Source organism: Xiphias gladius, chromosome 23 (genome assembly GCF_016859285.1).
Source record: "Xiphias gladius isolate SHS-SW01 ecotype Sanya breed wild chromosome 23, ASM1685928v1, whole genome shotgun sequence".
Lineage (NCBI taxonomy): Eukaryota > Metazoa > Chordata > Actinopteri > Istiophoriformes > Xiphiidae > Xiphias > Xiphias gladius.
The window spans coordinates 6,674,993-6,699,351 of NC_053422.1; the positions used below are offsets into that span (position 1 = coordinate 6,674,993).

A 24,359-nucleotide genomic window follows, 5' to 3' on the forward strand; every position below is an offset into this window, starting at 1 on the left:
CCAGTGCCGCAGATTTGACAATAAAAACTGGGCAAAAAAGGTTTGAATGAGTCTTTGTCAACATTCTGAGAATTTCTGCGAAGTGGTGTAACGCGTCAGATATACAGTAGTATTGATTCCTTAAACTGAAGATTAGGATCCAAAAATAACAGCAATAACCAAGTTGGTATTGGTCGCTGAAGGTTCCTGTCCCCTCTAACAATGTCACAGACATGGACTTTTGATTCCTATATAAGAAGCACCTGGTAATCCATCCCCACGGCCAAGGGAATCATATCCACTTACGTCTGGTGTAGATAACCGTGCAGATTGTTTGCCACAACAGAGAGCACCAGTTTTCGTAAATGAGCCACACAGACATCCGTTCCATGGGATCAGCTGCCCTCAACGAGGACCTGAAGGAATGTGATGGCTGAATGTTGTTGAGACAGAACATACAGTGTATGTACATATAAATACATACATATATATACACACACACAAGACACACACATATATATATATATATTTATAAATATGTGTTTGTGTGTAGACTTACACACCAGCATTTTGATACTGTTCATACTGATGTATTTATCCCTTTAATATCTCTGGAATAACAATGTTGCAAACCAAGCACGAATGCTATTCTGATAAATATTGGATTTTTATATGATAAGCAATGTGACAAAGTACCTAATTTACTGGTTTAGCCAAAAAAAAAAAAAAAAAACTGTTTCCTTTCTGGTTATTTAATCCACAAAACCGTTCCTCAATTGATTTCCCAGACCGTTTACTATATCACAGTGTACCGTACTGGGCTATACTGTATTGTGATATAAAATTGAGAGGCTAGAGGATTTTATCCACGCTGTTCACTCCTTTACTTACACTGGTAAATGTGTGCTGTGAAAAGAACCCCCCCCCCCCTATTTCAACTAATCATCCTTTAATGACGTTCATCAATGTAAGTTTTAGTTTGAAAATCTTGACCGGAAGTTTCGCTTAAGTGCACTGTCTCATGTTTATAATTACGCTCTAGAAAAGGTGTAAAAGAGAGAAATAGCGAACAGCTGTACTGCATGTTTCTTGGTTGTTGTTTTTTTTTATTTGAAACCCTAATATATGCCTATTTATTGTGTATTCCTCCCTTATCCGTAGCTGCATTCTAATCGGTTGGGTTTTATTCTGAAGATTTGTGACCGGAAGTCATCGAGTTGCTTCTTCGTCGTTTGACCCGCACCAGCGCACCGGCCCGTGTTTAGCTAGGCTAACTGAAACAAGTGTCTTAAATCGCCTTGTTCTTAAAATGTCTCACCCAACACCGTCTGACAAGCCTTCAAACCCCGAGAACCCCCGCGTCTTCTTCGATGTAGACATCGACGGAGAAACAGGTCAGGGCGTTTTAGATTAATTGTCAGCTCGCAGCTCTTTGCGGTCAGTTTAACCGTTAGCCTTGTTAGCCTTGTTAGCCTAGCACCGTCCTAGTGACTCCTAGAAAACGGATTAATTTATCGCTGCCAGAAAAGTTACAAGTTGGAAATAAGCCAATTTGTGAAATGTAGATATCTGTATTGGTAAGACCTTACTAGTGTTAATTGTGACTCGCTTGGACTTAGATAAATGTTCATTTATCGCTGGACTCTTGTCCTGTGAATGCTTGAACCACGTGTGGTTGTGTTGTCTTGTAAGACCGGCACATGTAGCTATGTTCAACCTCAACTTTGCTACACCACTGTAACCTAGTTAGTAACTGTTACTCGTATGTGTAAGTTACTTAGGGTTAATTATTGATCATTTAACCTCCTGTAGCCAATACATTAAACCATCATAAAAAGGCGTTATGATATTTTACTGTAGCTTGGTAAGGCCTATTCTCTAAATTAAGTTTGGCTTTGTTTGGTTATTCATAATGCTTCTTGAACACCTCAATATCCTTCTCCACTTTATCTTTAATTTAGTGATTATAACAATAATGTAGTAGTAATAACAATAATAATTTGTTCTACTTGAAGGCATGTGGTAACTTGGTCCAGACTATTCTCAGGTAGACTCTGCTGTAGGTGGTTTAGTTAGTCAGATTCTCTGACTGAACTTGTACAGTAACGTTACACTGAACCGTTTTCTGTCCGCAGCTGGCCGTATAGTTTTTGAGCTGTTTGCTGACATCACCCCCAAGACTGCTGAAAACTTCCGGGCGCTCTGCACCGGAGAGAAAGGCACTGGCAAATCGACCGGGAAGCCGCTGCACTTCAAGGGATGCCCGTTCCACAGAAGTAAGTGGCCCTCTCGTCTGCATATAATGTGACACTTCAGTTTGGAAAGACATCTTGAAGTTTTAGTACACACACACACACACACACACGTGTGTGCAGAAGGACGTCTGTTGCATTGATGCCATTTGGAGAATCAGTAGCTTTTGGGATCCTGAAGTCCTTTTTAATAATCATTTATGAAAGGCGTCAGCTCCCAGATCTGTGACAAAACTATATGCATGGCTAAATTTTACAAGGGGCGAGTGAAAAAATGTTTAGGTGATCTGCCCCTTTTCATTTTAGGTCAAGTTGGGACCCCAAAGGATAGAAAAAGCATTGAGCTGCACCTGAACATAAATATATGCGAGTATTTCCTAACAATATATTAGATTTCAGTAATGGAAATTTGGCTTGTAGACATGTCAACCATTAAAATACACAATATAAAGATACACTTAAGTAAGCTGATCTAAATAGGCCAGTTGAGCTTTTGGTTCTTTAACATAAGTGTTTAGGGAGCCTAAATCACGACTGACACTCGGTCTGTTTGATCTGGAAAAGTAATTTGGTTGTAAATTTATTTTTGGCAGTCATCAAGAAGTTCATGATCCAAGGAGGTGACTTCTCCAACCATAATGGCACCGGTGGAGAGAGCATCTATGGGGAGAAGTTTGAGGATGAAAACTTCCACTACAAGGTAAAACTACCTATCACCAGAATCCCCATTGTATGACTCCACTACAGGACATTTTGAGGAGCTTCCGGGGTTTCTTCATCTATCATGTTATCCTTTAGGATCTCTTAGTTATTTATGATGCTTAAGAGTATACTGGGATTTTTGTTATTGTCTAAAAAAGCCCCCCCCCCCCAAAAAGCCCCCAGTCCTCTTCTTTTTGGCTTACATTGAAAAGATCAGTCTTTTCATCAACAAGCGTTTATTATACTTCTTATACATGTGTACTATCAGTGCTGTCTTTTCTATCCGGTAACGATTTATTTTCTTCCCCGTGTAGCATGACAGAGTGGGTCTGCTAAGCATGGCCAACGCAGGGCCCAACACCAACGGCTCGCAATTCTTCATCACCACTGTCCCCACGCCCCACTTAGATGGGAAGCACGTGGTCTTTGGACAAGTGATGAAAGGGATGGGGGTCATAAAAATGCTGGAGTCGATTGACACTAATGATGATGCCCCTGTGAAGGTAAATATTTCCAGTTTGAATGTGTTGTTTAATTCCAAAATATTACCTTTACAGTTTCAATAAGCTGGCACCTAGCCTTCCAAAAGTGTCAATATAGCCTTTAATGGTACTTGTTTTACCACTATGGTGACTATGGTGTAGCTTTCAGATGTTTTATTGCCCTTTTTATTTTCTTTCTTTCTCATGTAAAGATCAAAACATCTTTGCACAGTTCATTCAAAGTCTGCAGTACTGGGTAACTGGGTGTGGGGTGAATCAGGATGATGTTTTAGAGACCAGTTAAATGGAACATAGATTTTTCTGTGCTATAAATGACTTTTTTTCTGTCCAAAATGTCTGCTCATATCTACCTTTTTGCAGCCATGTATCATAGCGGACTGTGGTGAGCATAAGGACGGGGACAGCTGGGGTGTTGCACCAAACGATGGATCAGGGGACACCCACCCAGACTTCCCCGAGGACTCAGACATCGACTTTAAAGATGTAAGCATCAGTGAGGTCTTCAATCTTCAAGGACATGGGCGAACTTTTGCAGATAGCATCAGGCTGCTCCGCGGGGCTCAATTAAAGGGGCACTCTGGCTTTTGGGAAAAAGTGAACGTTTGTCAACTTATCCAAAGTCAGATGAGAGAATCGATATAAATTTCAATTTCAAGATCCAGGACGTGTTTAATGTAGCAAGCATTGGAGGAAAACAGTTGATAAACAAACTCAAGGGCTTGTCCTCAAAATGAGGGCTGATGGATCACTACTGACATTTCGGGTGTGATCATTCTCGATTTTACCTTTTAAATAGAGTGGTTTAGATGGTCTGGCTAAATGTTGTGATTACAACCCGTCTGACTGTCTAAACGATTGAGTTTCTTGCCCAGCGATGTCTCCATGTTCTCAGACCTCAGCCTGTACTCTGAACACAGTGTTGTCATAACCAATGGACATGATGGCCGAAACTGCAAAAAGGACTGAATTATTTTTTTATTTTTTTATCTTTCATGCCAGCAACCATTTTTTCAAAGTAAAGGGAATGGAATTTAAGTGTCCAGTTGCATTTTTACTTTCAGGTTGAAAAGGTTCTGTCTGTTGCTGAGGATGTGAAGAATATTGGAAACAAACTTTTTAAGGATCAAAACTGGAAAGCTGCTGTCAGCAAATATAGCAAAGCCCTCAGGTAATGTATAGTCTCACTGTCTGCTTGCTTTCAGTCACAATCACTTTTTACAAGTACAAATTTGAGAGGTGCGCTTTCCTTAGAACCATCCAAATGAAATAAATAATCTCAAATCATCTAGACATTTTATAAATACTACACCCAATATCTGAAATTAAGTTTGTGGCTTATGTGGTAAGGACTGCTACTTATGAGCCTCATATTCAGGCAGGTATACTTCAGTAATGCAGTTCATGGAAATGTACCGCTTTAAAGCCCTGCTCCAAAACATGAACACATTTAAATGACAAAGGTTTCTTAATTCTGTATTTTTCTTATTATTAGAAGCCAAATGAAAAGACCAAAACCATCTTCCTCAGCCTGTCTGTTGCTCTCAGCTCCAAACCAATTCGTTCCTATTGAAGATAGGAATGTGTCACACTTAAATAGTTTTATTTTAAATAATAGTCTAAATCATTTTCTAAAACAGATAAAAAATTTTAGCAAATGTTACTCAAACAGTAGTAAATGCATTTGTTTGGGAATATTTCCTGCAGCGGATTAATATGCGCTAATGAGTATTTCAGGCATCAGGGTGGTGTGACTAAAAATAAATTACAGTTCCCATATTCATTGAATGTCACCCAGTGAAACAGTGTGGTTCATTTTTCTAATTTTAATAGTTTTACACAACAATGGAGGTCTATGGCACAGAGGAATAAGGCAATACTTGTTAGCGGGATCAATGCGTTGTTTTCTTTGGTCTTTTCATGGGATTTGTTGACTATAAAAAATGTAGAATATCACGAGCATCATCTTTTAAAACAGAACTGGGGAACCCGCACTCGTTTCCACTGCTAGTTCAATAAATGACGTGTGCCTGTCCGGAAGAAGACTTATTTACAAATGGTCACCCATCTAAAATTAAGTTCATAAAGCAAACCACCTTTTAAAACACTGACGCAGCAGCAGATCGATGGAGTTGCGCTATCTTACGACTTCAGGCACAACAGCATCCTTTCATCCTCCCACTGCAGTTTCACCTGTTGTTCAGTTCAGATTTAATAGTGCACAGCAACATTTTTCCAGTGATATTAATCGTTGCTGTCACTAGAAAGGAGCCAAATTTTTTTTTCTTTTCTTTTCTTTTCTTTTCTACCTCTGCAGGTACTTGGAGGTGAGTGGAGATCAGCTGGAGGAGGAGGTGCAGCAGAAGCTGGAACCCACGGCCCTGAGCTGCTTCCTCAACACAGCAGCCTGCAATTTGAAGATGCAGCTGTGGCAGGATGCTCTGGACAGCTGCAATGAGGTAACATAGGCCAGAACATAACATTAACAACACACACACACACACACACACACACACACACACACACACACAGGTTTACAGCTCAACTGCCACTCGGGATCCCCATGCTAAGAATTTGCTCCTTCCCACTACTAGAAGGGAAGATCAGTACCTCTCAGTGTTGGTAAATATGAAGCTACTGTCGGCAGCCAGTTAGCTTGGCTTCACATAAAGACTGGAAAAAAGGGGGACAGCTAGCATAGTCTAGCTCTGTCCAAAGGTAACAAAATCCTCCAACCAGCAGCTTTAAAGCTAATAGAGCAATGACCTCCTGGATCCTTGTTTTCAGTGTGAGGTTGCCAGGAAGCCAGTGGAGATTAAAGCAAATAAGTGCATTTCTGACTCACTGGCAGTTTACAGTCTATCTTGTTCTTATATTCACTATCTTTAACATGGACGTGGCGCACTTAAATAAATTCTTGGTTGAACCCATCCTCCCTAGTCAGTGATAGAGGGGGATATAATTGGCACTTAGAAGAACATACTTCCAAAATTATATTGCAGACTTAAATAAATGAACATGCGAAGAGGAGGGAAATTCATTTCTGATGTTTATTTCTGTTGTGTTTTACAGGCTCTGGAGCTGAACCAAGCGAACACTAAGGCACTTTTCCGGAGGGCCCAGGCCTGGCAGGGGTTAAAGGAATACAGCAAAGCCATGGTAATGTCCATAACAGCACCTCTGTAGTTTAGCAGTTGACAGCTGGAAGTCCTACCTATTTATTAATTTCAAGCCTTAACAGAATCCGGGCGCATTGAAATTGTTTTCTGTGCTTCTCACTTGACAGACTGATCTGAAGAAAGCTCAGGAAATAGCTCCAGAAGACAAAGGTGGGGAATTTATCTTCAACATTTTCTGCCTTACTGTGATTTGTTATCATGACAGAAGGATACAGCTTTCTCCTTCTCCCACATTAGCACATTTAGTTTAACATTTCATGCATATTCACAGGCATATGAGTCCAGGACTGCCCCCCCAAAAATCATAGTGTTAGTTCTTCCTCCTAATTGAACTTTATGGGGGAAACTTAGTAAAAGTTAAGTTATTAATGAAAGGACAATTGCAGGACATCAATGCTGCTTTGCTTGGTTACTAGGGTTTTATTACAGAGAGCCAAGTGTACTCATAGTTTACATGGGGGGGCAATTCGACCTTAACAGAGAGCATGGTTTTAAATTAACCATTAAAAAAAAATCAAATTCTCATGAATATTGTCTGTCAGTAATTGGTAGTGTTAAGTGTTAAAGGTAGATATTTTAATGCCAGGTCTAGAACAAGTAAGACCCGGTCATAGAAAAACTGGCCCATTATGCTGCTAGAGGTCAAAAACTCCACAGGGCACCTTTTTATAAGGACAACACGGCTTTAATGCTAAAACTCCTACAGATAGCAGTGGGTGAAATCTGCTGTAAATGACAGAAAAGCATATTAGATTAAATTTGTGTTTCAGGTCTTTAAATGAACAGACACTCTTATCTAGCTACGTTGTTGAGAGTGACTCAGTTATAAAGTTATTCAGTTATATGCTCCATAGTGCCTGGTGTATTCAAGTATTTAAGCATAAAAAAATGACAAACTCTCACTGTCAAGTAAGCATTTGAACATCAAAGTAAATAAAAAGACCTTAAAAAGGTCACACACAGATTTACAGCAGTTGAAAAGCTAAGGAGCCAAAGTTATTTATATGACCAGAGCGTCACTTGATACGTGTTGTTAGTCCTGTGACATCATTGAACAATCAGCTGACGCACCTAGTATTTATTAGCTGTCGTTTGCTTGCCACTTCTAGTTATATCATACGGTTTTGTCTGATTGCAAGCTTTTACTACACCTGCACTGGTCGTTTAGAGAAACAGTTTAGAAGTAATACACCCCTCCTCCCCCCCTACAGATTTGTTTTCTGCAAATCTGGAGCTCTTCTGTTTTCTGACAGTGTAAGCTGCAGGTTATAGGCTGCTGGTAAGGAGATAACAGCTATCAGTACGCTTCATGCTCTCCTCGTGCCTTCAGGAGCAGGCTGGCCGTAAAATGAAATTGACAGTGTGCAGGAAGACAGACAAAATGTGCTCAAGTGGACACATGGGGACCGAAAACAGTGTTTGAAACCTCAGCATTCAAGTTGAAAAATTCTGTACAAATTAGAAATAATTAGTTTCATTGATTCACTTTGAGTTTCTTGTTTGACAAACTATGTGAAACCGATTTCTTTTTGACAGCTATCAGCAACGAGATGAAGAGAGTGCAGCTTAAAATCCAGGAGGAGAAAGAGAAAGAGAAGAAAATCTATGCCAAAATGTTTGCATGAAAATTTCAAGAAGGGATGCAATGAATCGTTATCAATATTTGAAGTCATCTCTACGGGGGAAGCTGCCCTTACAAAGGAGTCTGAAAGCAGTTGAAAATGTACAGTATTTTCACTGGACCGGTTCTTTCGTGTTTTCCAGCCAGCACCATTCTCACTGTCTGTATTCTTATGAGGGAATAACTGTTGTACATTTTGACTCGTCTTCATTCCGGCAAGTGTGTTCACTGTAATGAATAGTTTGAACGTTAGTCTGATGCATGTCTGACTCCACTGCTCTGAAAAACTGGGTTAACACTTGGCACTGATCTTTGTTCTGGGGCTTTCAAGCAGCAAAGCAAAGTTATTTGTGTTGTATCGCATACAGTTCATCGATTTGTTTTTATTTATGTTTTTTACAGAGGTGAATAAATCAAAAAGGACAGCATTCAAGTGTTCTTTATTCATTACGGTGATACACCTAATATTATCTACAATACTGTCAAAAGCTGTCAAATTGTACCTGCAGTAATGCTAAAATAAACCTTAATTTAAGAACAGCCTGTTTGCTTGTTCCGTTACAGATTTTGAAGGAAATATATTAATTATAGTTGGTCAAGTTCTTTAAAAAAAAAAAAAATACAAAAATAAGAGCCACATTACTTTTAAACTGTTTCAAATGCCCACATTGTGAATATTACGGCAATAATGCAAAAACTGCCGATTTTGACTTCAGTTTTATTATGGTCCTGACTTCTGAATGGGTTTCATAACCCCTCTGCCTCATCTTTAAATGTAATACCCCACTGTATAATTTAAGAATTAATCTCTATGACAAATTGCAGTTCTCTTTCCAATATCATTACTTTTTATGCCCCCAAAAACAGCTACATAGTTATTTTAAGTTCCGTACTTAGGCACATTTGCCATCAGCTGGCCAGTCAGGTAACCCTGAATATGTCGTTGTACTATACAGTCATCTTTGAAGACAAAAGCTTAAAAGACCCCCTGAGGTTCACATTCCATTGTAGGCTGGTCCGCCGCCACCTTCAGGCACCACCCAGTTGATGTTTTGGCTCGGGTCCTTGATATCACAGGTCTTACAGTGGACACAGTTCTGAGCGTTAATCTGCAATCTCATCCCATCTCCCGTTTCCACGGGAACGTACTCGTACACACCTGGGACGGTTGTTGGACAGAGAAAGTAAACTAGTTAGACCGCGGCACAAGGAGACTGGTGATGTGGGGGGAAAAAAAAAAAAAGTAAGGAGAACTACAGAGTTTACCAATGGGGATGGAAAACATTTTTTCAGTAGCAGATTAATGTCAACAGGTTAGTTTTTTTTAAAAAGTTTTTTCATGGTTTAAATGAGCACCTCATTGCTTTATGTTTTAAAGATGAAATGTAGACTTGACTGCTGCCACCCACTACAGTGGCCGGAGGTCTGCACGAGAGATGGTGCAGTTGATGGTGGAAGGCTTTGGAAAATCCCACTGTTTGAAACTGTCCTATTTGAACAGACATGTTGACCGATCACAGTTGGCGAGCAGAAACGAAGGTAGCCAATGTGAATGTGGATGATATTTAGTCTGAAATTGCAAATGACAGGGGCTATGGGAGGAAGCTGAAGTTTACTGTTGGACCCTGAAAACCTGATGCATTTTGCAGGTATAGAGATATCTTGGTATCTATAAGAACTGAAGAGTTTTTACAATTCTACAGTTTCAATTGCTGTCCTGCTTTATCCAGTCTCCGCCACTCTTTGTCATGGCTCGCCTCTGTGGGCCACAAAGATATAGCCACTTCACACATCAGTAAGTTTCAAAGTTTCCAGAGAATTCAAAGAGTTCCAGTGTCCGAGACAGTAGCAGGAGTTTAGCTTTGCAATCACAACTGCTGCACTGGAAATGAGAGCCAATAACCTGAGACTGCAAAGTCTGCCTGTGTTAATGAACACACTCTCTCTTATTCTATTGATAAAAAGACTTGGTAAAACCTAGTATATACCTGGACCACTAATTATTTTTTTGCTTCTTTCCTACTCTCTGTGCTCACACATACAGCATTTTAATTCAGCCGAATTCAAAATAAAGCTGTTCTCATTTACATGTTTTTCAGTTTCAGTTGTCAGACAACGGAACAAGTCTGAAATAGCGACTGAAACGTGGCCCACTAAGACCACATGTCAACCAGCAGTCACTTCCAAGCTGCTGCTCTGCACTGCTAAAGCCCTGATTTTATAACTGCGACGACGACAATGACAAAAATCACCGTACACGTTAAAGACAACGGCTGTGCTGGGATTTCGGCCAGATTTACTTTTAAATTGATCATTCAGAGAGAAATACCAAGCTCATTTACGTCAATTGAATGAGATGCATATAGAGGTGAGCCTGCTGAGGGAAAACCCCGGCCTCACGCTAGAAGGGCGATATTGGCGACTCTTCTATGGATCGTAGCTAAGGTTTGTGCAAAAAGTCGCTAGATTTGTCGCTAGTTGCTTTTGTGAAGAAAAGTCGCTAAAGGAGTCTGAAAAGTTGGCAACACTGCCCGTAAACGCCCCCACCCCCACTGACGCAATAGAAACTGTTTGTGCCAATTCATTTTGAAAAAGCAATGGCCAATGGGGAAACTCCAACACTTGGCCGGCCGACCAATGGTGTAACTTCAGCACTAAGTCACGTGGCATTCAGCTGAGCAGTGATTTAACTTCATCACTCACTCACTCAGTCAGTCAGTCAGTCAGCCACATTTCGATCATTGGGCCTGCCCCACTGTTGTGGGGGTTTTCTGCTTAACTCTGTTCTACATCATAGTATATTGAATACTGTTTGGTTTTGGACTGTTGGTTGGACAAAGGAAGCAATATGACAATTTTACCATGAGCTCCGGGAGATTAGATAAGATTTGGGCTTTTTTTATTTTTATTTCCATCATCGATTAATCTGACAAGATAATTTTCTTGATTAATTGATTGGTCTATAGGATAGTAGAAAATAGCGAAAAATGCCTAAAAAATTCCTATTAATCAAAGTTGACATTTTCAAATGGCTTGGTTTTGTCTGAAACAGTCCAAATATCTAAGATAGACAGTTCACTATCATAGGAAACAAATGCAAGAAATCTTTACACTTGAGATGAAATTTAAGTCATTTTTACTTGGAAAAATGACTCTAAAGACTAGTTCACTTTCAAAATTGTGGCAGATTCATTTTCTGTACATTGACAGTCAGCTCAAACAAAATTAGACCTATGCTTACAAGCCCTGATTCACTTGTAACTTAGATATTGGTTTGAGACCCTATGCAACAAAACAGAAAAACAGAACAACTTATCTACACTCACACATTGTATGTGTGATGCTTTTCAAAAGCCATGATGCCGTTACCTGCGGGACAGAAGCGCTGCTCGGGCCCATCGTATATGGCCAAGTTCCTGGCGACTGGTACGCTGTCGTCCTTGAGGGTCAGATGCGGGGGCTGGTCCCCCTCATGATTGGTGCCACTCAGGGCCACAGAGGAGAGCAGGTCAAAGCTTATCTTGCCATCGGGCTTGGGATACTCAATCGGTGTGCAATCTTTAGCCGGTTTCAGCTGGTTTGCATCAAGGCCTGAGGCAGATCGAGTACAGCCGGTTATGAAATGGCGATTTTCGATGCTGAGATGAGATGACACCTCACCTTAAGAGAACCCGCTGGCATTTTGCCGTTATTGTCGATCTCCGGCAGCACAGCTAAACACAGTGAAAATCTATACTGTTCCCCTTTACATGTAAAATGCTCTCCACATTTAGCTAGGGTCATGGAAACTACACGCAATGCTATATTCTTTTTATACTATGTTCAGAGCTGCATAGCTGTTTTTGTTAAAATCAGCAACGTAAGAGGGTGAAATCAGGTTCTTTGCAATTAGGTTTTATCAATGTAGAAAATCCCACCTTTCACTATTTAAAAAAACTTCCATTTTCTCTCTTTTTTTCCAAATTGCCTCATTTCTCCTGCCTGCCTGTTAGAAATGAGCTTTGTTGTAAACCGTTCATTCTTTGTGTCTAATATTGATCTTTTTGTCTTTCGTTTCCTTCAGCTCTTTAAAAATACATAAAAATGTTCATGTTACCTCCAAGCTGTAAAAGGATTCTGCTCCATTATACTCACCACAGTGTTTAAGTGTCCATGGCTCCTTTCCTCTGAAGATCCAGTAAAAAAGCCCAGTATAGACCATGCCACCGTACAGGCCAAAGTAATTGTGGAACGATGGCCTGATGTTTCTCACTGCATACAGCTCTTTCCACACCCACGAGTTCTTCAAGGTCTCAGCGTACTCAGGTACATGGAGCCCTGGGGGGGGGATTGAAATGAATTTCTGCTCTGCTGTTGTCATGTTTACCATTCTGCACATTTGCGGCACAATGCCTTCAGTAATCTTGACCTCGCTAGGTAAACATTTATAAAACAATGACTGGATTTCAACACATTTCCAGGAATTCGAATAGTTAAACTTTTCCACTGGGAGAAATAATTCCTTTGAAAACATGTCACAGTCAGTTCTGTAGACTTTGCTTATCAGCTAGGACACCGTTTCGGTTAAAACACTCTGCTGTCACATTTTCAAATGTAATTTTTCCAGTGTTTTGAGCAGCACAAATGAAACTGTATTAACCTCAATCAAATTGGAGTGGTGGCACAAGTTTCAGAGATGGATGTCTTCAAACCCTGGCACATAAAAACGAAGGTATCTGCATAATACCACTTGGAGTATCAAAGAAATTTGGGTGAGCTAACCCTTTAAGAAAGCAATGTCTGTATGTTTTTCTTTTCCATACTACAGACAATTTGTATTGAAATAGTCCATTGTTATTTTGCCATTATGCTATAGAGAATTACCAAATTTATGTTAACACCAAGTAATCAAGTCACAACAATCACAGAAAGACGGATCATATTCTGTTTGCCACTCCAAGTATTTGTCAATACCCAATACTCCCTTTGCGTTGGGTCCAACCTGTGATTGTTTTTTCTCAAAGCAGTCTGTCTTTTCTGAAAGTTTGTCATGATTCTGGAAACCGTTCCCACTGACATTTTTACTGACACTGCAGCTTTCTGATTGATGCAACTAGAGGTTTAGTACAAAGTATTTGTCCCCACTGGACCTCTGAAGTTTTCTGATGTTACTTTAAAAAATAATTTTAAAAGAGTTTACTGACTGACCTTTCATGGCTGTATAATAATGCTACCTGACAGCTTTGTAGCACTGTTTATGATTATGTAACTTTAAAGTTAATCCCCCCCCCCCCCGCTTTGCGTTATCTCCTTTAGTGAGGTTTTGGAATTTAACAGAGTAATGGAGTAAATAAAACGAAATGTAAAACGGCTACTGATGCTACTATCGTGATCTTTAAAAGGCTCTGTACCTGCTGTCTCTGAATCCAGGCTCTCTGCTGTGAGTTTGGGGAAAATGGCCTCTGCGGCCAGCATGCCGCTCTTCATCGCTGTGTGGGTGCCTTTGATCTTTGGGACGTTCATGAAACCGGGGCTGCAGCCAATCAACAACCCTCCAGGGAAGGTCAGCTTTGGGACGGACTGGAGAGGAAGAGGAGAGAGTTCAAGCCCACTGTCAACTTTCTTGTGTTCTACTTTCTGAGACCTTAAACCTCCTAACTGGATTTCAGGAATGTGGTGGCTGTTCATTTTGCTGTATCCTGGGCTAATACAATCATCGAGCGCTTTATCAGGAACACCACGCTAATACTATGCAGGGCCCCCCTTTTGCTCGCGAAAAAGCCTCAGTTCTTCGTGGCATGGATACCACAAGATGTTGGAAACATTCCTTTGAGATTGTGATTCCTGCTGACATGACTGCGTCACATAATTTCTGGAGATTCGTCAGCTGCACATTCACGCTGCCAATCTCCCGTCCCAAAGGTGTTTTATTGGATTCAGTTTTGGTGACTAGGGAGGCAACCGAAGAACACTGAACTCACTGTCATGTTCATGAAATCGAAACGGAGGTCCAGATTCATCAGGCCAGGCTACATTTTTCCGGTCTTCAGCTGTCCAGTTTTGTTGAGCCTGTGGCCACTGCAGCCTCAGATTTCTGTTCTTGGCTGATTGAAGCCGAACAAGACATATTCTTCTGTTGTTGTAGCCCGTCCGCCTCAATGATCAATGTGTTGTGCATTCTGAGTTGCTTTTCTGCTCACTACAGTTGTAAAAAGTGGTTATCTGAGTTACCGTAGCCTTTCTGTCAGCTCCAACCAGTCCGGCCATTCTCCTCTGACCTCTCGCCTCAAAAAGACGTTTCCGTCCACAGACTGCTGCTCACTGGATGTTTTTTGCTTTACACACCATTCTGATTAAACTCTAGAGATTGTTTTGAGTTAAAATCCCAGGAGATCAGCAGTTTTTCAAAAACACTCAAACCAGCCCATCTGGCACCCATAATCACACAAACTCACACGATACAGTTTTTCCCCATTCCAGTGTTTGATGTGACCATTAACTGAAGCTCCTGACCTGTATCTGCATGACTTTATGCATTGTGTACTGATGCCACGTTATTGACTGACTGGATTACTGCATGAATAAGGCAAGTGCACAGGTCTTCCTAATAAAGAGCTCGGTCAGTGTATGCCATTAGTATGTCCATTTATGCAAGTCCATTAATTCTGGATATTATCAACTATAAAACAATTACCACGTGAAAACGTAAGGCCTATTATATATGCCTTTAAATAAAAAAAATGTGGTTACTGTGTATCAGCAACCAGTTGGTATTTTGTTGTATTAAATGTACACGTGTCACGTGTAAGGAGAACTAAGTGAGCCTTTATCTATATGCACACATCAATTTTCTGCCGCTTATCCAAGTCCAGGTAACAGTGGCAGTGGGTTGAGTAACTTCTTTTACATAAGTATATACATTTGTTATAATTAAGAGAGATATTTCGTATATCATAACATCTTATTGCAGTTTTGTTTTAGTTTAATTTCATTTTCAAAATGAAACATTTCCTTTTTCTTAATTCTAATAATGACACTTTAAGATAATGGCACTTCATTAGCACCAGGTAACACCTATTCTGGGCTTGAAATGATTTTTATTGCCCGTTTGTCAACTTTGTCATTGGTGGAGATAATGTTTTAATTTGATCATATTTTCCATCATATTCTAATCTATAATTTATGCCCAATAGGAATGACACAGCATATCTGACAGAGTAGAACATGTTATCTATCCTCGTGGGAGAATTTTTAAAATCAAAATAAACAGATAGCTGAGGAAGCACCAGAAACAAACACAGATTAGGAAAATCAAACAAACCACGTTACAGCCTCGCAAACGTATTTTATGCGTGCAATATTAAGACCAAACACAGTAATGTATCAGTAGTAGTGAAAATATTTACATAAACTGATGTAAATAGTAGGCTGTTTCTGTTCTCAGTCCAATGTAACAGCATTGATTTGTTTGCTAAGTAAATTAGACTCTAAATTTAGAATGCTGCTGATGGCTTTACTTTAAAATAAAAGGAGGAATCAATTTAAGCAAGCCTTCAGGAAAACTGGCTAGTTAAATGGAGTCCTCTCTGTATTACACAAACAAAGAAAATTCAGTGATTACATCTTTGTTATTTCCCCAGTGACACAGCTGCACTCACACTCAATCTTGTGACATTTAGATTACTTCAGTGTTATGGCGCTGTGTGTTTTCTATGACAAAGCAAGGGCTGTTTCACTGCTCATGGTTTTATGTTGTAAAACAGCAAGTTAACAACAGACAAATTTGATAAACACATTTTACGCCATACCGTCATCCTCCAGCCAATTGATAATACCTGTAATCCTCCCTCGTTCAGGGCCCTGGCTCCATATGCAATCCTGTGGCCTCCCTCCAGAGTGGGAGCTACAAAGGGATGGTGCTTCCAACGCTGGAATTCTCTGAAGGGGCTGAGGTAAGGGTTGGTGTAGTCTAGACCTATCTGGAGTGGGAGGAGATTTGCTGGTTTAATGTGAGTCGTTTCAAAACAACAAGTATAAACAGAACAAGTAGACAAATACGTGGAAAGGCATTTCTGACATTTTTTGACATTCACCGTGGCTATGGACAGAATTCAAATACATTTATTTTTTCACATCTTCTTGTGTTGCAGTGTTAAATTGAAATTGATCAACGATTGCTCTATCTATGCACGCTTAGAATGTGCAGCCTGTTCAAAAACAGAAATATCTAATTCAAATATTTATTCAGACTCTTGGTTATGACACTACAAATCAAACTTTAATCATCTGTGATGTCTCTAAAACTTGTTTGAAGGTTGCCCACAGGAAAATAAAACTGTCTTTTTATAGGTTTCAATGTTCAAAGTGAATGTCAGAGTAAGAAAAAATAAAACCAAACCAGGTTTCTGTTGTGCTCTGAGGTCAACTTGTCCCAAGTTATAGGTCTAAGGACACATGTAAAAAAAAAAAAAAAATCTATGAAGTGTGGAACCATCAAGACTCTTCTGTGCTTTATGTTTGGCCAGAGTCACTGACTGGACAAGTAAGGCCTTGGTCAGGGGGGAGAAACCTGCCAGGGATTTATTGTGGTGTCTCTGTAAGGTGCCATTTAATGAGTCTGAATTGACTGGTCTAATTGATAGACTTTATATACAGTTTATGATTTATGTCTGGTGAAAACTGCATATTGCTCATCACCTGGTTAATACTAAACTGTTTGGTATGGTCAAATAATATAATGATATGGGGATGTTTCTTAGTGGAATGGGGAAATTTGTCAGGATGGAGAGAATACTAAAAACGTTCGATAAAGTGCATGTGCCCTAAAAACTGGGAATCTCTTTATAGCACAACAATCCAAGGCACGCAATCAGGACAAAGCTGGCTTAGCCTCAAGTCAAAGCACTGACTTAAAAATCAGTGCTAAAAGTGCTGAACTGAACTCAATTAATGATCAGTGGAAAATGTATTTGACCAATGTTGGCCCATCAAATCTGGCAGAGGTCGAGATTCTCTGCAAAAATCAGCAGTCCACATGCGCAGAGTGGCAGATGTACAAGTGAGAAGATTTAAAGCTGTAATGACTGTTATCAGTGCTTCTGAATTTACCTAAATGCCTTAAAAAAAAAAATAAAAATCTAAAATTCATACTTTTAATAAGTAACTCTGTAACAGATAACACACACACACATTTTGCAATCATATAATATAAATATGATTATGTTTCACTTCCACTTCACCGTTAAATGCAAAGCATAAATTCAACTTTTTATTTATTTTTCCTCCGCTGGATAAATGATATACAGTAATGTAAGACTGTAAAACTGCCCACGGCTTCACTGTTTATTCAGAAGCTTAAGAATTATCCTTGGATTATTTACTGCATGCATGACATCCAGCTCTCACATCTGCATGTACCATTGTCAAGAACGAATACAAAGCCACTCACCACAAAGCCCAATGCCACTAGTGGTTCTCCTTCATTCAGGTGATACAGGAAGGATCCTCCATATGTGTTCCTGTTCAGAGGCCAACCCACAGAATGCTCCACTCTGCCTGGCCTCCACTTCTTCTCATCAATCATCCAAAGCTTAAAAAAGAAACAAAGGGGGGACAAAAGTTATTAACAGGCAGAAGATTTCTTTAATTACACTCGTTTATACCTCTTCAAGATCCGGATTGACTATGTTTGGCTTTGCTATGAAAAGACTGAGTTCGTGTTTCCATCAAGGATGGGAATTTTTTTTCCTCGACACCAAAACAAGACGAGGTCAAAACCTAGTATATGGCTGGACCGCCCTTTACAGTTTGCTTCTTTCCTAGTCTCTGTGCTCACATACATCTAATTTAATACAGCCAAATTACCAATAAAGCTGATCTCATTTACATGTTTTTCAGTTTCTTTTGTCAGACGATGTAACAAATATGAAATAGTGACTGAAATGCTTCCCATTACGGACCACATGTTAACCAGCAGTCACTTTCCAAGCTGCTGCTCTGCACTGCTAAAAATCCCGATTTTATGACTGCAACGTCATCTGACAAAATCACCAAACACATACGCTAAAGACAACGGCTGTGCTGTGATTTCGGCCAGATTTACTGGTAAAATGATCACTCAGAGAGAAAGTTAGAAGCTCATTCGCGTCTGTGCCAGCTGCCGTGCGGTCAACTGAATGACACGCACAGAGGGGTGTGCCTGCAGAGGGAGAGCTCGACCTCGCCCTACGTAGACAGCAGGGCAACATAGATTACTTTAGAGTAAAAGTAAAATTACTGTAACGTTACTAAAGGGCTACTATGAATACTCTATAGACCTTACTATTGTAGATATTGGTGGCAGCTTTCTGCCCGTTAGCCATAAATCCTGTTTCATACTGTGACTGAAGTTAAATTGCCTCTTTACAGCAGATGCTGTACACAATTCTGAATCTCCAGTGCACAAACAAAATTACAGCAACCGCTTTTTATCAGACTCCTCAGGACGGACATTTCTCATTAGGAATGATCAGATAAACCAGTTTAAGGGGAAACGAAATGTAAGCACCCAACAGAGTTTCTTTCTGAAACTAGCTTGATGTGGGCGGTACATGTTATTTACCTCCTTCAGGCCGATGGCGTAGGTCTGGGGTTCACAGTTCTCGCGCAGGTTGAATTGCTTGTAAAGCTGCTTGGCCAAGTGGCCGTGACAGCCCTCTCCAAACAGTGTGACTTTAGCATGGAGCTCCATTCCCCTCTCAAAAACATCCTGAAGCAAGAGAGAAACAGGATTCATAATTATGTTTCAGAAGTAATTTCATAAATAGTTGCTTTTTATATATTGGACAACAAAATCTGGTATATAAACAAGACAGAAAGGGAAAAAAAATAGCTGTACAAAAACATCAGATCCCACCCTCTTATGCCGGGTTCAGACTACACGATACTTTTGTCTGATAAGATGGTAACCGTGTCAAATTAGGCGATAATAGAGTCGTAAATTCTTGCCGTGGCTTGACCGAGAGATATGACCGACTACACATCGGTATCCGACATATCACAGTTTGCCATCTTTCACGACTTGCATGGTGTCATTGAACGGAGGTGCCAGGGACCGATTTCCAAGAACTAGAATGTGAACACCGAATGGAGTTGGAAGCGGTGTGTATGATACTGGCTGTCTTGTGTCTCGAGGACACATAAAGAAGGCAATGATGCACTGAAAATGCTGTAACCAGTGGTGCCCACATGACATTGCCCCAACACACTATTAATTGTTTATTGCATATTACCGTTTACTATACTATTTCGTGAATTGATTAAACAATACATTTTTTCAAAACACTGTGCATTTTTGAGGGACAAATAAATATTTGAATTAGATATTTCTGTTTTTGACAAGGCCTCAGGACAAGGCCTGATGTATTCAAGCTATTCATGTGTACGGTCGCTTTGTAAAGTATTCAGACCTCTTCACTTTTTGCACACATTATTGTGTCGTAGACTTCATTTTAAAATGATATTTCTAAAAACATGTTTTCACTTTCTTATTATGGGTTATTGGGTGTACTATGATGGGCAAAAATGGGGATTTTATTCATAGAGAAAATTACATTCACACTACAATAAAGTGTGCAAACAATGAAGGGATCTGAATAGTTTCCAAAGTCTTGTAAAGAATGGCCTGCATTTCTAAATCCCATGAAGCTATGACGTAGGCTCAGGAGCTCAGAGACAACAGTGGGACACTAGTATTAAATTAACTTTTTTAACTGTACAGTACCTTCGGCGAGCCATCCTTGGCGATGCCTACATCATTGGTGGCAATTCCTTTTACACTTCCGTCTTCATGAAACAAAACCTTGACAAAAGTAATACAGATTAAGGATAACATCTGAAGATGAGCGGGTTAACATGATAAACATGTTAACATGATAAACGTGTTAATTTAAAATGACTGAACAAGAACAATCAGGGGCACTAATTCTGACTGCGGTACTATAACTTCTTTAGCTAAACAATCAACATGTCCACTCATAAAGGTAAACCTATGATCGGCCAGTAACAGTAGATCCAATACATTATTTAGGCTGTAAAAATGAAAAATATATTTGTACACTGATAATAATTATGGTCTTTTTGTTTAGCTCAGGTTGAAAATGGAATGTAATGCAGTGACGTTTATAGAAAAAAAGTGGGCTGTACTGTTTGTTTGGGAAGTTGCTGACTGCACTGCAATTACAGAAAAAGGAAGACATTAATGAAGGTTTAAAGCAACTTCCCATCATTCTTTGATAAACTCAGACCAGTGGTGTAAGCACTCATTTTCATTATAGCACCTAAATCAGACCAAACAGTACAAGTTAAAAAAAAAAAAAAAAAATCTTGCCTGGCTTTGTTAAAAATCAGAACGGTGGTGACTGAGATACTGTGTTTCATTGACAACTGATCTACAAAACCATAGCCAACCTAACAACAAACGGTATATTTTTTTAGAGATGAAGGAAGGAGGCGAAACAAAAGCGGAAAAAATATGCAGTACATCAAAGAAATTTAAAAGAGGTCTCACCTCAGCTGCGGCGTAACCAGGGTACAGCTCCACTCCAAGCTCCTCAGCCTGCTCCCCCAGCCAGCGTACAAAGTTCCCCAGCCTCACAATGTAGTTACCATGGTTCCTCATGGGCAGACCTACAGACGGCAAGAAAAATCATACACATGAACTCAGCCCTGCTGAGGTCACAGTGTTATATGAAGTTGTAACAAGCTGACCTAGAGTTTGAGAGTTGTGTTTCTGCATTAGCAGTTCTCTTTTATTTAAAAACAAGAAAAAAAAACAAAAAAACCCCCAAAAAGGATCATTCTGTGATTTTTCACCATGTAAATTACAGATATGTTCCAAATTGCTTTTAACTTCAAACAATCTACGCTGTTTGAAATTTTGGTGGCGTGACAACCCTTACGATTACACGTGGATTTTGATTTCAAAGACTGAGGCATCTTTCTCTCATATCAGTTCAGTTAAAAAAAAATATCTCTTCAGTCTACTCACCACATAATTTGCACTGAAATGCAGGCACATCCCGTCTGTTAATTTTTAAAATCCCCTACATTCTCACCTGTTTGGAGCCTCTTTACTCCCAGTAGTAAATAACACACACTAATGATTACAAATGCAACTGTGATCTCTGACTGAAACCATGAAGTTATCAATTAAAACAACCTCTCTGTGGGGCAGAACCTGTTTACACCTTGTCAGAACGATAGTGCGGCCTTAAAAAGTGAGACAGCCTTATACCATTTTTATTCAAAGAGAATATCAGAGGCTTTTACCTGGCAACATGGGGACAGGGATTCTGTGTTTCTCTGTTAAAATGCTGAATATGTCTTCAGTCACTGGAGTGTTCAGAGGTGCCTGAGGTAAGAACACAATATGCAATTGTTGAGAGTTTGACTTCATAAGGATTTGTGTGTATTCATAAATAATTTTACAATTTAAATAGCATTGTTTTATTATTTAAAGCTATATTTGCTAATATTTACACATATACATGCATATCCATTCATATATCCAGGGTAGGAGTTTGCAAATAATGATGAATAAACTGTACTATATACCAGTATGTACAGTATGTGTAACTATGGTATATATAGCATTGCTGACGTACTGTACAGTCGCAAAATACAATGTGTTGCACAACATTCAACAACAACATGGATCACCTGATGTAACCATTCCTTATGCTCTAAAGGAAGGACATCTTTGTAGACACAAGTCTATGCACCGAACCCCCAAAGAAGTCACTCACCCCTCGGTCCATCCAATCAGGAAAGAGCTCGTGGAGTGCAGTGGGCTCCAGACAGGCTCCCGACAGAGTGTGCGCCCCAATCTGAGAGGCCTTCTCCACAAGGCACACTCGCAGCTCCTTCTCATGTTCGTTAGCTAGCTGCTTCAGACGAATGGCTGCTGAAAGACCGGCGGGGCCCCCGCCTACTATCACCACATCTGCCTCATCAGCAAACCTCTCCATTTCGATCCCTGGGAGAGAACCAAAAGATAAGAAACAAATACTAAAGGAGAAATACCATCACCCATGAAAGAGAGAGGCACTGCATTTAGACTCAATTTGCAATATTTCAGGAGGATAACTGCAGGTCTACGTGGCAAAGTTGGCAAAGTGTTAAACCAAAACTAACAGGATTTGGCAGGAGAGCCACCGAAAATTAATGACTAACTATGAATACTCTATCCTCTCAAACCTAATTTCAAAGTTGAACTCAACAGGCAAAGAAAACACTTTTCTGATCTATTCCAACTGACGACTCATTATGTGGAACACACAATTTCCTCACAGGTCTACTGAGAATACGCATTAGAACTATTTACTAAATAGCAAAGGAAGAACTAACAACCTTAAATGTCGAATAATGCTATAAGCTGGATCAGATTTCACAGGACAAAAAGACTCTTGCACATTCTCTTGGGTTTAGGAGCTTGGATCATTCCTGTCTATCTTTCCCACCACACCAAATGCAAACTGACTATTCTATTTTTATGGATATTATACAATTATACTATAGACCACAATACAAAATATTGTAGGAAGTCGTCAAAAGAAAGTTATGATGCAGGTTATACTTTCTTGATACTATCAGTTGTCAGTATCAAACACGTCTAAACAGATTTACTAATTTGATCGCAGGCATATTATAAGTTGCCCTGTATACTTTATTATGTAGGAAACAGTAACCAAAAATAAAATTAATACTCCTGTACATGCATATCAGGAACCCGGATGAGACTGGACTGATAGAAAAACATCAGTCCCCTCAAGGGTGCCAGTACATGTCTGGCCTCGGTCACCTAAATGACGAGAAAACCAGCCCGAGAGTGGGTCTTCATAATGACATGTGATTCCAAACAGTGCGGGGTCCTACCTTCCCATCTGGGATCTTTATCCCGAGGGTGGATGGTGTAGTGTGTCGTGATGCGGGGTGCCGACACCGAGGAGCACGTTCTTCTGTGTAGTGTTGTGTACAGCTGAGGGGCCGCATGCTCCGTCTGTACCGCCTTCAACGCCCTGATGCACCTGTGGGCTGCAAGAGGGAGAACAGCTCCCAGTCAGGACCAGTCCGAACTGACGGGGAATGTGGGCTGTATACTTTTTAATAGTGTGCTCAGTGGCGGAGCCCGTCCTGGTCCTTGAACGATAAAATAATCATGTAATCCAATAAGATGACAACAAATAAAACCCTGCCGGTCTAGACACGTGACATCATATATAAAAAAAAAAGGGACTTGTGAAAATATGACACCTCAACAAAGACATGGCAGAGACAAACACAAAGCTATTTTAGTAGCTAAATTAGCCAAAATGCCAAGCAGCTGTTTAGCTGCAGCCGCAGCACCATGCTAGCAAGCAGAGTTATGTGTGTGTGACTACTGCTAAGCCATATTCAAAGTCCAGCCGGCGTATAAACATCCTTCTTAGATCGGAAATACTTTCAAAAACCACGACAAGTCAGTAACAACATCAGTACATTTCTGAAAAGGCGCAAATGGATCGTATATAACCAAGGACAAGGGATGTGTAAGTGACCTATATATTGGTTCAACTTTCACCTACATTTTAGCAGGATGCTAACACAAATTAGCATGTTTGGACTAGCCAGACGAGTAAACATATTGAAACGCGGGGAAATATAATTCAGCACTTAACCCTTTGTAAAATGCAAAACACCGACAGCGATGCTGGTAAAGTGAAGTTGGCAGCTGAGCCCAGCACAGAAAAACTCGCAATACTTTAGCTAACTTGCTATTAGCTGACGTACCTTGACTTGAGTATCTGCTGGCTGGAAACATTGTGTGTCGGCTAGCGTACGCTCACTAGCGGACAGCGGCTTTTCGTTTTCCGACGAGCCGAAGTGAAGTGTGATGTGTCCCGACCTCGTCGCCAGCGCAGGTCTTGTGTAACCCGCCCGCTCTGCAAACAAATGTTGAGCCCTTACAAAACACGTCTCGTAACGCGGACACACGAGAGCGTCGTAGAAGCTGCGCTGCTGCGGCGGCGGCTGCGGCGGCGGCGGCGCACATCCGTCTGCGCCAGCGTAGATCTCCACACTTCACGCTGCAGCGCATCTGTGGTAAATCCCGGATAGAAACGTTTAGGAG

General features: G+C 40.3%; 2 protein-coding genes across 2 annotated transcripts; one reads left to right on the forward strand and one right to left on the reverse strand.

Moving 5' to 3' along the window:
• The first annotated feature begins 1,171 nt into the window (after positions 1 to 1,171).
• On the forward strand, positions 1,172 to 8,773 carry ppid (peptidylprolyl isomerase D). The gene is made up of 10 exons (XM_040119937.1): positions 1,172 to 1,373; positions 2,115 to 2,255; positions 2,825 to 2,931; positions 3,248 to 3,436; positions 3,797 to 3,919; positions 4,498 to 4,604; positions 5,751 to 5,892; positions 6,506 to 6,592; positions 6,720 to 6,762; positions 8,149 to 8,773. The coding sequence occupies exons 1-10, from the start codon at positions 1,289 to 1,291 to the stop codon at positions 8,235 to 8,237; spliced, it is 1,113 nt and encodes a 370-aa protein (XP_039975871.1). The 5' UTR covers positions 1,172 to 1,288; the 3' UTR covers positions 8,238 to 8,773.
• On the reverse strand, positions 8,657 to 24,263 carry etfdh (electron transfer flavoprotein dehydrogenase). Its single transcript, XM_040119936.1, has 13 exons — positions 24,020 to 24,263; positions 23,126 to 23,284; positions 21,997 to 22,226; positions 21,521 to 21,602; positions 20,760 to 20,878; positions 19,974 to 20,051; positions 18,813 to 18,959; positions 17,661 to 17,801; positions 16,048 to 16,191; positions 13,624 to 13,792; positions 12,368 to 12,550; positions 11,603 to 11,824; positions 8,657 to 9,392 (listed from the first exon to the last, which is right to left on the reverse strand). The coding sequence occupies exons 1-13, from the start codon at positions 24,048 to 24,050 to the stop codon at positions 9,229 to 9,231; spliced, it is 1,869 nt and encodes a 622-aa protein (XP_039975870.1). The 5' UTR covers positions 24,051 to 24,263; the 3' UTR covers positions 8,657 to 9,228.
• Positions 24,264 to 24,359: the final 96 nt, after the last annotated feature.